Raw genomic sequence first — 12,134 nt, 5'->3', positions numbered from 1 at the left:
GAAATGAAGGGTTGTTGTGTGGAGATGATGGTCAGGAGCATCCTTCAAGAGTGCTCTCTTTGGGTCAAGCACAAGAAAATAGAACGACCTTCTATAAGAATAAGTGGCAATGGGGATGATGGCGCTGATGTTGCCGGTGGTGCCGATGGCGATGATGCGCTGCTGATGGTGAGTGGTGCTAAATATGATGATGGTGATAATGGTATGGGCGTTGTGAGCGAACATGGATGTGGGATGAGGGGAGCAGAGAAGGGCCCAGCTACGTTTACTCGCGGACAGGCGGCTCGTAGTATGAAATGATCCGCGAGCGTCGACTGCAGACCGAGCGACGGTGATCGGCATATCGTCGGAACGAAGTGCTATCGACGCGGAAGTCGCCCTCGGCAAAGGCCGAGACGCGGGAGCCGGGTGTTCTCCAGGCTTGCGAGGGAGGAGCCAGATGGTGGCGGCCGCCTTCGACACTGGTTTCGACATCAGTCTCGACATCGGTCTCGACATCGATCTCGACGCTGACATCGCTTTCGACCTTGATCGTCACGGTGGGCTCCTTGTCGCTCGGCTGGGTCGGCTCGACATAGGGCGAAGCCGGCCATCCCTGCCACAGGGTGTGCTCTTCGACAATCTCGCCGCTCACAACAAGTGTGTGCTCCAGCAGCGTCACATCGTTTTCCATCTCGGCGCCGGAGAGCAGACGGGTCTCGGTTCGCAGGACGCTACCGCTTCCGATCACCAGTGGGTTGAGGGAGAACCGTCCGCGGCTGTTGATGTGGCAGACGACACTGGCAATGTCGATACAGACGTCGTCGCCGATGCGCACCAGGTCGGGCTCGGTCATCATGGGATCGCCGCCGGTGGGGTACAGGCATACCCGTCGACCAATCTTGCATCCCATGGCCCGGAAGTAGGCAACAATGTACCAAGAGCCGCGGATGTACTCGACAATGTCGTCGCCGATGGCGTGGACTGCGATGGCCACTTGCCACCGCTGGCAGTAGGATGAGGTGTCCCAGTCGTATCGTCCGGGCTTGCGGCGGCCAAAGACGATCCATTTGGCTGCCACTTCGATGCACAGAGCCCCAAAGGACAGGACGCTGAAGATGCCAAGGACAAGCGCGGCCACGAGCAGGATTGCATAGGCATCGCTGTAGTATCCGAGTTGCTCGGCAGCCAGCGTACTGATCCAGCTCGACAGCACGATGGAGCCGGTAACCACACATGCCCAATACGTTGTGGCGATGGCCTTGAAGACGAAAATGTACAGCACGCAGAACCAGAGCGGGAGGACATTGAACTCGGCTTCCTTGTAGTAAAAGGCCTTGCCGAAGGGGGTCAGGGTGCTCGAGTCGGGGTTGTAGCTCTGCGAGCTGCTGTCCCACAGAACAGCTCGGCCGCCCTGCGAGCCGATCCACACTGAGCCGGGGGGATACTCAAAGCCGGCCTCGGTGAGTGCGCCCGAGCCGAGCACGCACTCACGGCCGACTTGGGTGCCAGGCAGCAGCACGCAGCGGTCTGCCACCATGGCACCATCGTCGATCGAGATGGGCTGCGACTCGTGCGCATTGGTGATCAAGATGTGGCTTCTGGATCCAAAGACGACATCATGCCCGACATGGAAGAGGTCAAACTCGTACAGCAGGAGCGGCGTTCCGGGCCAGTAGATGCGATAGCCGATTTTGGCGCCGAGTGCACGATAGATCATGCTGGTGAGCTCGTAGTGGCGTCCGATGAGCTGGTAGACGCCGCAGAGCGATCCGTCGCCAAAGACCTTCTTCATAAACCAGTGGCGGAAGAGATTGTAGGACGTGCTGTCGATGCGGCCGGGGCGGAACTTGCCGATGATGAGCCTCTTGACCAATATGCTCATAAAGAGCCGCACAAACGGCGAGATCTGATTCCGGGTGATCAAAACCAAGAAATGGTAGCCGATCCGGACGGGGTTCGAAAAGTAGTGCAGCAGCTGGCTCAGGCGCGTGGTGTTGGGCCCGCTCTGGGCAAAGAAGGGCTGCTGGATCAGCAAGTAGAGCACACAGAGCCACGGAACCATCGAGATCAGCTCGATGATTAGCAGTAGAGGCCAGCCGAGGAGCATCTTCCACAGGATGTCGGGCGTGTGGTTGGAGCGGGTCCGGCAGAGCCCTTCGTAGGAGGCGGATGCGTCGCCGAGCTCGTATGAGGAGCTGAGCGGGGGCATGACGTGGTTCTTGGGGATAATGTGTCCAGGGGCAACCACGGTTTTGATGTTGATGACGCAATCGCTCCCTAATCGACGGAGCGGATTCGTTAGCATAATCTCACCAGCCATGATAATGCGCTCTTGTATCGCATGGCATCCCAAACACAATGGTTGGCAACAACGGCAGTCCCCACCCCAAGAACAAGGCAGACGACGACAAACTGAGCACCTACCAATCTTGATCGAGTTGAGAACCATTCTTCCCGTCTCCATGGTGAAGGGGCGAACGATGGAATGGTCAAAGGCGCAGTTGTTGCCGATCTCAATCAAGTCGAACTCGCCCAGGCGCGTGGCCGGGTCGATGCAAACGTTCTGGCCAATCTTGGCTCCCATCCAACGGTAGTAGCGCACAAGTCCGGCCGAGCTCGCTCCAAAGAAACCACGGCCACAGATGCGGGTGAATTGGTCGACAAGCCACCAGCGGAGATAGTATGAGCTCCAGAGAGGATATCTGTGGGAGAGACAGACAGAGACAGAGAGAGAGAATGGTGAGAAAGCCGCGGATGGCTGGAAGCGGCGGGAAGCCCAATGCGGCTAAGCCAAGGATTGAAGTGGCGGCGAGAGCATACTTACTTTCCAGGCTGGTACTTTCCAATGACAATCCACTTGAATGCAATGGCCGCAAAGGGAGAAATGATCCACCAAACAGCGTGGGAAGTGGCTACCGCTATGACCAAGATGGTCATCCGCGAGTAGGGTTTCCATGCGGGCTCGCTGACAAACAGCTGGCCAGATGGATCCGTCATCACACTTGACTGAGTATTGACGCCGTACTGGCCCAGGACCGTATCGAGGATCAGGTCCAGCAGCATCAGGAAGTATGCAAAGGTGATCCAGATGGAAGCCTTCTGCAAGGGCCGGAAGACAGTGAGGGGAAGGAGCTGGAGAGCCAGTGCTGCGAAGGAGGTCGAGGGCCGGCCTTGAGGACGCTTTTCTTCGCCGCCCTTGCGCTTCTTCTTGCCGCCAGGCTGATCCGCTTGGCCAGAGGACTTTTGGCGCACGACTTCGGCAAGACTTGCGATGGTTCGATGCTGGAAGAGCAGCATCGCCGGGATGCTGACATCAAAGTGTTTCCTGCAAAAGGAGTCATACAACAAGCGTCAGACATCAGTCACTGATCAGCCCGAGATCAGAGAATACCGAGGTTCGCCGATAGTAGGGCGGTGCAAAGTATGGTGCAGTCCCTGTCCATACCACGGGGCTAAGGCACAGAGTCAGCGAGCACTAACCTGATCAGTCCGACGACTCGGCCAGCCTTCAGAGACGACCCGCCCAGCTCGAAAAAGTCGTCGTCGACGCTCGAGATGGCGTCAATCTCCAACACCTCCTTGAAGATCTCGCAAACCTCTCTCTGGAAGCGATCGAGCGAGTCCATATCGATGCCTTCGAGCTTTTCCTGGGAGACCAAAATGTCCGTGTCGATCTCCCATCCTCTCTCGGTCCGCCGCTTCTGGAACTCTGCAACCTCACGAATCTTCTTGGGGACATCGTAGGCGTGGACGCGCGGATGCGACTTGAGGTACGACTGGAGCTCGTCGAGCAGGGCCAGCTTTTGCGGATCTCCATCGCGCAGAGTGTAGTGGTACTTGACATAGCTGACGAGATCGCCACGGGCGTTGACGATTGTGGTTGCCTCGGCAACAAACGGGTGGGCAAGCAGCTCGCGCACGGAGGTATCAGGAGACGAATGAACCGCGGTGCACTCGATCGGATCCTTGATGGACGACGATGTGGGCGGTGCGATGGCAGAAAACAGTCGCTGAGAGGGAGGAATTGAGTCACTAATCTCCTTGAGATCAAAGCGGGTGGCGAGGTTGATGCGGAGCGGCTTGTTGTTTTGGTTTTTGGGTAGCTGATTCATATACACAAGTAGCTGCGGCCATTTGGATGGATGCAGAGACTTGGAGACAAAGCTGTGAGCAGGACGGAGTGTGTCAGTCTGGTGGCCACTTCATGGCAAAGTTGTACCCGTGCACTGCAGAAACCCGATCCCAATCTTACTTCTGTAGCTCGGGAAGGTCGACTCTCGAGTTGGGGTTGGCAGAAACAATGACCATGCCGATGGTTTCCTGGAGAGTGTCATGCGGCACTGAAAATGCGATGGTCTCGGCGATCTTGGGGTGCTTGATGACGGCGTCCTCGACTTCGGCAGGAGAGACAATTTCGCCTCCACGGTTGATGACCTCTTTGGAGCGTCCGGTCACGTCTGCAGACGAGGCAAAGCACACCGGCGTGAGCCAACCGCGAGAAACACAGTTCCTGATACAATCCGCAACTCTGTCCAGAGTACACTCCAATGCAATAAGGGGCAGCCGAACAAGCCAAAGAGAAAGGGCTCTAGAGGATACTTACAAAGGTATCCGTCGGCATCAAGATAACCGAGGTCGCCCGTGTTGAAGAAACCGTCTTTTGTGAACGACGACGAATTGGCCTTTTCATCTCCCTCGTAGCCTTTGAACAGCGGAGGGCCACGGACCATGATATTTCCGATGACTCCGGTCAGACAGGCTCGGTGGCTGTCGTCCATGATGCAAATCTCGGGACCTGCAGGAGCGGGAGAGGACAGAGGATTGGATCGGCGACGTGAACATCAAGACCTGGATGGTCATGCAGACGTCGGACGTGGAGTCATCGAGCCAAGTCGCAGGCACTTACCCACGGATATGCCGGAGGTACCGGGTCTGTTCAGGGTGTAGTCTTGCGGTGGAGTGGCAATCGGCATGCACTCGGTCATGCCGTATGAGGGAAGAACGATTGCACCTTTGAAAAAGTCACGCAGCTCCACAGCAAGAGACGGCAGTAAGCCACCACCAGCATTGGCGATCATGCGGATGCCAATGGCCTCCTGATCGACGCCGCGGCTGCGTCCTTCTTGCAGGATGGCCTGGTGCATCGTCGGCACGGCATAGTACCAAGTCGGGTGGACGCTGCTCGTCTGGATCAGATCCCAGAACACGACAGTGTCGAAGCCCTTGGTCAACACAACTGCTCCGCCGCTGAGGACCGGAGCGAGGAGGTTGCGGACGATGCCACCGACATGGTAGAGAGGCATCATGTTGAGGTTGACATCGAATTTCTATTGCGGGGGAATGTGCAGCAGTCGGATTAGTCGCTAGAAACACCGCCGCCATCAGAACAATGAGGGGCAACAGCCGCAGCCGGAGAGAATGTGCATGGGTGGTGCATTGCTGGGGGGAGGAGCCGATGGGGCGATAAACCTCGTCCGGTAAATGAAGACGGAGGAGCACATACCGTCAAGCCCCAGGATTTCGCCACGCAAATGGCGCCGATTACGAGGGTCTTGAGGGTGTACGGGACCGTCTTTTTCTTGCCGCTGGTACCAGATGTGGCCAGAATCATGGCACAGTCGTTGGGATGGGTGCGGTGGACTTTGCGCTTGGGAGCAGACTGGGGGTAGTGTTCAGAAATGTCGATGCGCTGCGGATGCCGAGATCGAGCGCCAGGCGTTAGCAGGAGCGATGAATTTGTGGTAGCCGAAAGACACATTCGATGCGCAGGATGGTGGTGACCAAACAGGCACTTACTACGGGGGTTTCCGCTTCGTCTGAACTATCGGCATCGAATTTGGCCAGAGAGAACAGCCCGCAGCGCACACGGTCTGGTCGGAGGATGAGGATGCTGATTCTGTTCCAGTAGAGCTGGTCTGTGAATTTTGTCTGGGAGCGGAACAAGCCGTAGCCAGAAGGGGGGGCTGTTAGTGCATGGCTACGAGCAAGTGGGATCCGTGCAAGCCAGTCCGAAAGGACGGCAAGCGATCACACAGAGGGGGCGCCATCGACATCAATGTCGCTGCCAATATCGATGCCAATGTCGATGCTGATATCTGAAGAACTGCCCACCCCCGCGCAGCCAGGCGATGATGGGGATCGGGCTTGAGCCGGATTGGATTGGATTGGATTGGACTGGATTGAACAGATACGTACATCTTCTGCGCGTGCGGCAGTCATGATCACAGATTTGGCGCCGAGACGCACCAGCTCGGCGCAGATCTCCTCGTTGGTCAGATGGAAGTTGATGGGCACCACGGCGCAGCTGGCCATGACGGTAACAAGACAGACACCCAGAGTGGGGCCGTCCGGCAGGATGACGGCAACCCGATCGTTGGGATGCAGGCCAAATGACTCGGCAAAGTCCCACGACTCGACAAAGGCTTTGAGGGACGCATGGGATAGCGTGGAGACAGTACTCTCGTTCAGCGTTTCGTCCGAGTCGGCACCAGGCGACGGCGAGACAAAGACCGGGGTGGGATCGTCGGAGAGTAGATCGAGCATGGTGTGAAAGCTTAGATCACCAAGAGAGGCTTCGACAAACTCGCCGAGGGACTTGGAGTTGGGAGGCGGAGGGGTGGTGAGAATGGTTTGAAGGGTGGTGAAGCCAGGGACTGCAAAGCTGCTGAAGACAGAGAAGCGCTTGCGATGGACCGATGGTGCCATCGACCTGCGCTTGGCAGCCAAAGTAGACTCGGGCATCGTCAAACAAGGTCAGGACAGGTGGAGAGGGGACGCTGGACGGACAAAATAGATCCAGCAGAGTGGTAGGTGCCAGCAGGCAACCAGGGGAGGGGGGTGAGAACGGGAGTGACAAAGTACTCTGCGGCAAAGCCGGAGGGAAGTCAGGACGAAGACAATGGGGCCGAGCTTGGGGGAGAGGATAGGATGGGCCGCAAGGTCGAGGCAAGAATGAGCCGGGGTGAAGACGACGGCTGGGAACCGGAGAAGATATATGGCAGGGAGGGGAGGGGCGGGACAGGAAGGAGCAAGACCGAGCGGGGAGGAACAAGTGGAGCGGGTGGTATCGCGGTTGCGGACGAGACGATCGGTGCAATGAGTGGTTTGATCAGTGATATGAACCGGTGCTGCGGTTGACATTGCAAGAGCGGGGCGTTTGGCCGCGAGGAATGGCAGAGCTATTGAAAGAGCAGCGCAATGTAAGAGTTATTGAAAGAGCGGCGCAGTGGCAGAGTGTCGATCGTCTGGACCGGCAGCTCCGAAAGGTTCGCACCCTGGCGGCAGGCGGACGAACGGACTGACCGCAATCGCCGGCGGCAACGCCCGCAGGGACGGGGCAGACGGCGCACCGTCCGTCAGCGGAGTGCTGAAGGCCGGCGGCCGATGTGGTTGCGGGTGCATGGCAGAGCACGGCAGGGCATGCGAGTGCACGACAGAGCACAGCATGGTATGGGATGCGATATCGACGTTTGGAGCCATTGGAGGGGGTCTGGTGCATGGGATATCCGCGCTGGGAGACGGTTTGTGGTCCCGTCGGCACCGCGGGCGCAGGGCAGAGCGATTTCGAGAGGGGCCTGGGTCGTCCGAGAGGGACCGGATCGTTGCAGCGGAAACGGGCGTGGCAGATAGGCAATGTGATAAGGGCGAGGCGGTGTGATCAGTACGAAGCGGTGTGATCAGTACGAAGCGATACTACCACCAGACGCTTGCAGAAACCGAACCAATCCACAAGAATACAGCCCCGGCCGACGGGTCCGCGAGGGCGATGCGGGATCAGATCCCGGTGCAGGGGGATTGGGCAGAGAGCCAAGTATATGCTGAGATATCAAGTGTAGAGGATATATTGAGATATCAAGTGTAGAGTATATATTGAGATATCAAGCAAGTACATACCAATCAACCATCAAGCAAGTACATACCAATCAACCATCAAGCAAGTACATACCAATGATCCATCAAGTCGTCATCATGGAATCGAACGTGCTTGTCCGGCCATGCACAATCCCGTCCGGCGATGCCATTCCCGACCGCACATCGTCTCCAACAACCGCTGCCCATCGCATTTCGTCTGCAACGGCTGTGCCGCAGTCCGATAGTGCTCTTGATTGTGCTCTTGATTGTGCCCTTGCTGCTCAGCCGGGCCTCGCTCGGCGCAAACCTCTCGGCCGGTGATCCCTCTGTCGTCCTGGTCCAGCCTTGCCGCTGCATCCGAACCGCATCAGCGCCGATCCCGTATTGAACCCCCCCCCACTCTTCAGCCAGCCCCGCTTCCTCATCTCCAGCCGGCGCCTTTCCTCGCCCAATCTCCCTCGTTGCGCTGGACTCTCCGGTGGCCATCCAAATACCATCGTCCCTTCGTATCCATCATAAAGGAGCCCCGCTCAAACCCACACCTTCCCTCTTTCGCCTGTCTCTGGTCAGTCCATATTCTCCTCTGCACGTCCCTCTGCCATCCAAAGACTCGGAGACATCCGCTGAGCGGACCTCGCGGCGGGACATGCTGACAGATCAGTCTCAACCCGATCGGGTTCATGGATACCGACGACCTGATCCTCCAGAGCAGTCCCTGCTGCCCTGGAAATCCCTCGAGAGCACAGCAATCCTCATCCAGCGTGTCTCCACCATCGCCTCACACTCACACCGATATCCAAGACCGAGTCATATTGGCGTGCTGGACAGAGACGCATGTTTTATTTGACCATTCTGCGTGTCCGACTTTCCAGTCTACTCCTGCGACTCGTCAAAATACGCCAAATCCATGATCGGAGGCCGGCCGCCCAAGGCTGTCACGGCGGCAGAGATCTGGCCCCGATGGTGGGTCGCATGGTTGACGACGTGCAGCAGGGTTTTGCCCAGGGGGCGCTGTCGAAGAATCCCATGCGAGTCGTGGTGACTGAAGGTGTCCGAAAAGTCGGTCGAGGCATCAAGAGCGGCAATGAACTCGTCGTACTCCTTGGCCTGTATCGGCACCATGGGCGGCACATGCGTCAGTACCGGTTGCTGCTTGTCGCAAGGCGAGCCCTCCCAGTCTCGCCCCCATGATCGTCCAGGAAATGGCCCTGCCGCTCGAACGGCCAGGACAAGATTGCACTCCTACCTGGGTCAAGATCGACGCTGCCAACACCTTGCGGTCGGTGATATACTTTTCCCAGTAGCACTCAGCATCGCCCGGCTTGGAGTAGACCTCGGCCTCGGTCCAGAAGCTCGAGATGGACGCGATGCCGTTGGTGTCGTTTTTGAAGCGCTTGATCCAGAGCTGATCGCCCAGATACAAATGGTTGAGTGTGCCGTGGATGGACCGGAAGGCCAGGCCCGTATTGGAGTGGTATGCCTGGTCAGAGAGCTGCTCGACGGCCACCAGCAGGCGGCGATACGCCCAGACGTTGTACTTGCTGTAGATACGCAGTAAATCCTTGGTCGACGACATGGCGGCGCGGGAGGCGGTCCTGCAGCGAAGGGGGATGCCAATGGTGATGCCAATGGCGATGGCGATGGTGATGGCGATGGTGATGGTGATGGTGGCGACGATGACGGCAATGTTGCAGCTTTATATGGGCCGCCCTGGCCCCAAGCCACGCCCGCATCGGCTCTCCGGCTCCCATGGCCGCTCCATCGGAACAGGAGGCTCCCATGCCGAGCGCGACGGGATGTCAAACGAGGCCCCAGACGGAAGCTGGTCAGGCGGCGAGCAACCTCGCAGCCTGCGCCCTGCGCTATCGTCCGCACCATCGCACCAGACCGCTGGGCAGATCGCTCGATAACGGCTGCTATCGAGATTGTGTATTGCTGCGGCTGGGGGGAGGGTGGACAGAAATCCGATTTGTCAACATCCCACGAGGAACAGATGGCCCAGGACGGCCATCGCAATCGCTACCAGACCTGTTGGTATCTTGGCACCCCCGCTCTTGGCCGTCGTCGAAGCTCCCTTGGAGGACCCACTGCTGCTGCTGCTGCCCGATCCCGGGGCACTGCTGCTGTTGCCCGATCCCGGAGAGGTGCTGACGGCAGCCCGGACGATGATGGGCCGAGCGAGGCTGACGCACTGGCCCGCAACAGGATCCCAGGTTCCTGCGTTGGGACAGCCGGCATCGGGGATCGGGAAACGAGTGCTGCTGGTCGCAGGATTGGCGTCCGAGACGTTCGGGGCCTTTGACGGGCAGCCAAAGCACGACGAAAAGTATGCATTCTGATCCGGATACTGGCACGACTCGACCAGGCCTACGTCGATATTGCCGTCGCCTTTGTTGTCGATGCCATCACATATTTCGACATTGGAAGGGTCACGGGCCGGGAACAAGCAGCCAAGAGCGGGGTTCTTGAGCGACCCCGCAATGTCGGATGGGCTCTGCATCCAGGCCAGAAGCTGCTGGTTGTTGATCCAGTAGACATCTGGGTAGTTCTGGAGCGTCCACTGGATGAAGGCGACGTAGGCAACCAGCCGCTGGGGCTCGATCGCAGGCAGGGCTGGAGTCGCATGGATGAACAGCCCCATCGGCGTGCGCTGGCCGTTGTAGTGGCTCAGGAAGTTGTACTGCAGCAGAGCCAGGATCTCGTCGCTGGTGAGCGGGGAGGTACTGTTGGCCATCGGGTCCATCGAGGTGTTGATGGAGCCGTCCTGGTTGTTCAGGTTGGCCATCGGAAGCGACCAGAGCCCCGGGAACTTGAAGTTGCCGCTGCAGTCGCCGGTGACGCACGAGATGGCCGGGCCGTTGTCGAGAGTGTACCTATCGAGGGCCAAGTGTGCGAGCAAGCAAACGAAGCCCCCCAGAATGGCGACAAGCAGGTGAGATGGGCGGACAATGGAGAGGCTGTTCCAAGTGGAGGGCGATGACGGCCGAATCGAAGCAGGATCCGCAATGAGAATAGGTCGATGCCGATCTCGCAAGACGCTCCCGAGCGATAGTCACTCACGGCCAGAGATTGATGCTTCCATCCATGGACATGGACGACTCGTAAAGGAAGGTCCCGGCCGAGGCCAGGTTCTGGAACGACTGCGTCGAATAGAGGAGATATGGATGGCGGAACCCCAGGAGCTTGGACTTTGGAACTCCCGCATATCGATTTAGAGCCGTCTGTGCCCCGACAATCTCCTCGATGGGCGGGCTGCCTGTTGTCGGCACGAAATGCCGTCGTCAGCATCCCATGCGGGTCGTGGACTGAGGCTCTGGCACTCTGGCACTCTGGCACTCTGGCACTCTGGCACTCTGGCACTCTGGCACTTGATGGTACAGCACAGGACAACTCAGAAACCGATCGCAGCCCTACCGATGTGGTTCATGGTGTGGGTGGCAATCTCATGTCCCTTGCTGTAGAGACGCTGAACGGCCCAGTAGTCGTTCCATTGGGTTGAAACAAAGAACGTGGAGGAGATTGGGCAGCCGTTGGGGTTGAGGGGGCCGTCGATCATGCTTTGGATTACAGGCTCCAAGACCGAGTCCACCGCATCGTCAAAGGCTTGTTGGACCACAAACCGGTTGGGTTGTGGATGCGGTACAGAGAGGCAAGTGTTGAAGAATGAGATACCCACGGTTGCTATAAACTGAGCAATACCCAAGAGCGATCAGCGCAAGCACACGCCGCCATCGGTGGCATCGTCGGCGACCTTACTCAGTGTTATGAACTGGGGGATTGACCTGGGACTGAGACCGCCTGGGGGGCTGCCGTTGGCACAATAGCACTTTGGTAGGACACAGACAGTCGGATCGCACGAATAGTTCGGGTTGGTGCCTGCGACAGCCGTGCCCTGGGGTGGACGTTTCAAGACCGTCAGTGTTCAGAATCGGTTGGCCCTGGGCGGATTAGCGTCATCTACATCGGCAGATGGTCACTTACTGTTCCTTCCTGGGCCAGGACAGACTCGAGCGCCAGTGCCCATGCTATGGCCAAGGAGACAGGGTACTTGCGCATCGAAGATGCAAATAGAACCATCGTGAGTGGATGTAAGCGTGGGAACCGAGACAGGCAGGCAAATCGATGTCGGGTATGTAGTGTGCAGGCGCTGGTGTCCTTGGCTGTGGGGTTGACGACGGTCGGTAGTGCCGGCTGGGTCTTTGCCGGCCTGCAATATGTACCCCAGCAATCGCCATCAACCTTGTGGGCTGCCGATTCCGTTACACCCGGAAGGTCGGCAGGACGAATCACCCTGTGCCAAA

At 58.2% G+C, this 12,134-nt stretch overlaps 3 protein-coding genes across 3 annotated transcripts; all 3 read right to left on the bottom strand.

Moving 5' to 3' along the window:
- Window positions 1–136: 136 nt before the first annotated feature.
- Window positions 137–6,723, bottom strand: BJ171DRAFT_621913 (uncharacterized protein; the record flags this gene model as incomplete). Its single annotated transcript, XM_053115440.1, has 10 exons — window positions 137–2,259; window positions 2,407–2,684; window positions 2,807–3,307; window positions 3,463–4,146; window positions 4,235–4,439; window positions 4,586–4,777; window positions 4,889–5,309; window positions 5,486–5,671; window positions 5,779–5,910; window positions 6,178–6,723. The coding sequence occupies 10 exons, from the start codon at window positions 6,721–6,723 to the stop codon at window positions 266–268; spliced, it is 5,139 nt and encodes a 1,712-aa protein (XP_052966083.1). The 3' UTR covers window positions 137–265.
- Window positions 6,724–8,700: 1,977 nt separating this feature from the next.
- On the bottom strand, window positions 8,701–9,607 carry BJ171DRAFT_127278 (uncharacterized protein). The gene has a single exon (XM_053105602.1). It carries the CDS (start codon window positions 9,407–9,409, stop codon window positions 8,906–8,908), a length of 504 nt encoding a protein of 167 aa, XP_052966082.1. The 5' UTR covers window positions 9,410–9,607; the 3' UTR covers window positions 8,701–8,905.
- Window positions 9,608–9,805: 198 nt separating this feature from the next.
- BJ171DRAFT_558765 (uncharacterized protein) lies at window positions 9,806–11,910 on the bottom strand (the record flags this gene model as incomplete). Its single annotated transcript, XM_053113168.1, has 6 exons — window positions 9,806–9,852; window positions 9,922–10,706; window positions 10,894–11,089; window positions 11,248–11,436; window positions 11,590–11,725; window positions 11,815–11,910. 6 exons carry the CDS (start codon window positions 11,908–11,910, stop codon window positions 9,806–9,808), a joined length of 1,449 nt encoding a protein of 482 aa, XP_052966081.1.
- Window positions 11,911–12,134: the final 224 nt, after the last annotated feature.

This window comes from Polychytrium aggregatum (genome assembly GCF_025602895.1).
Source record: "Polychytrium aggregatum strain JEL109 chromosome Unknown BJ171scaffold_21, whole genome shotgun sequence".
NCBI lineage: Eukaryota > Fungi > Chytridiomycota > Chytridiomycetes > Polychytriales > Polychytrium > Polychytrium aggregatum.
Note: the sequence above shows the minus strand (reverse complement) of the source record. Positions and strands in the feature narration are given on the sequence as shown.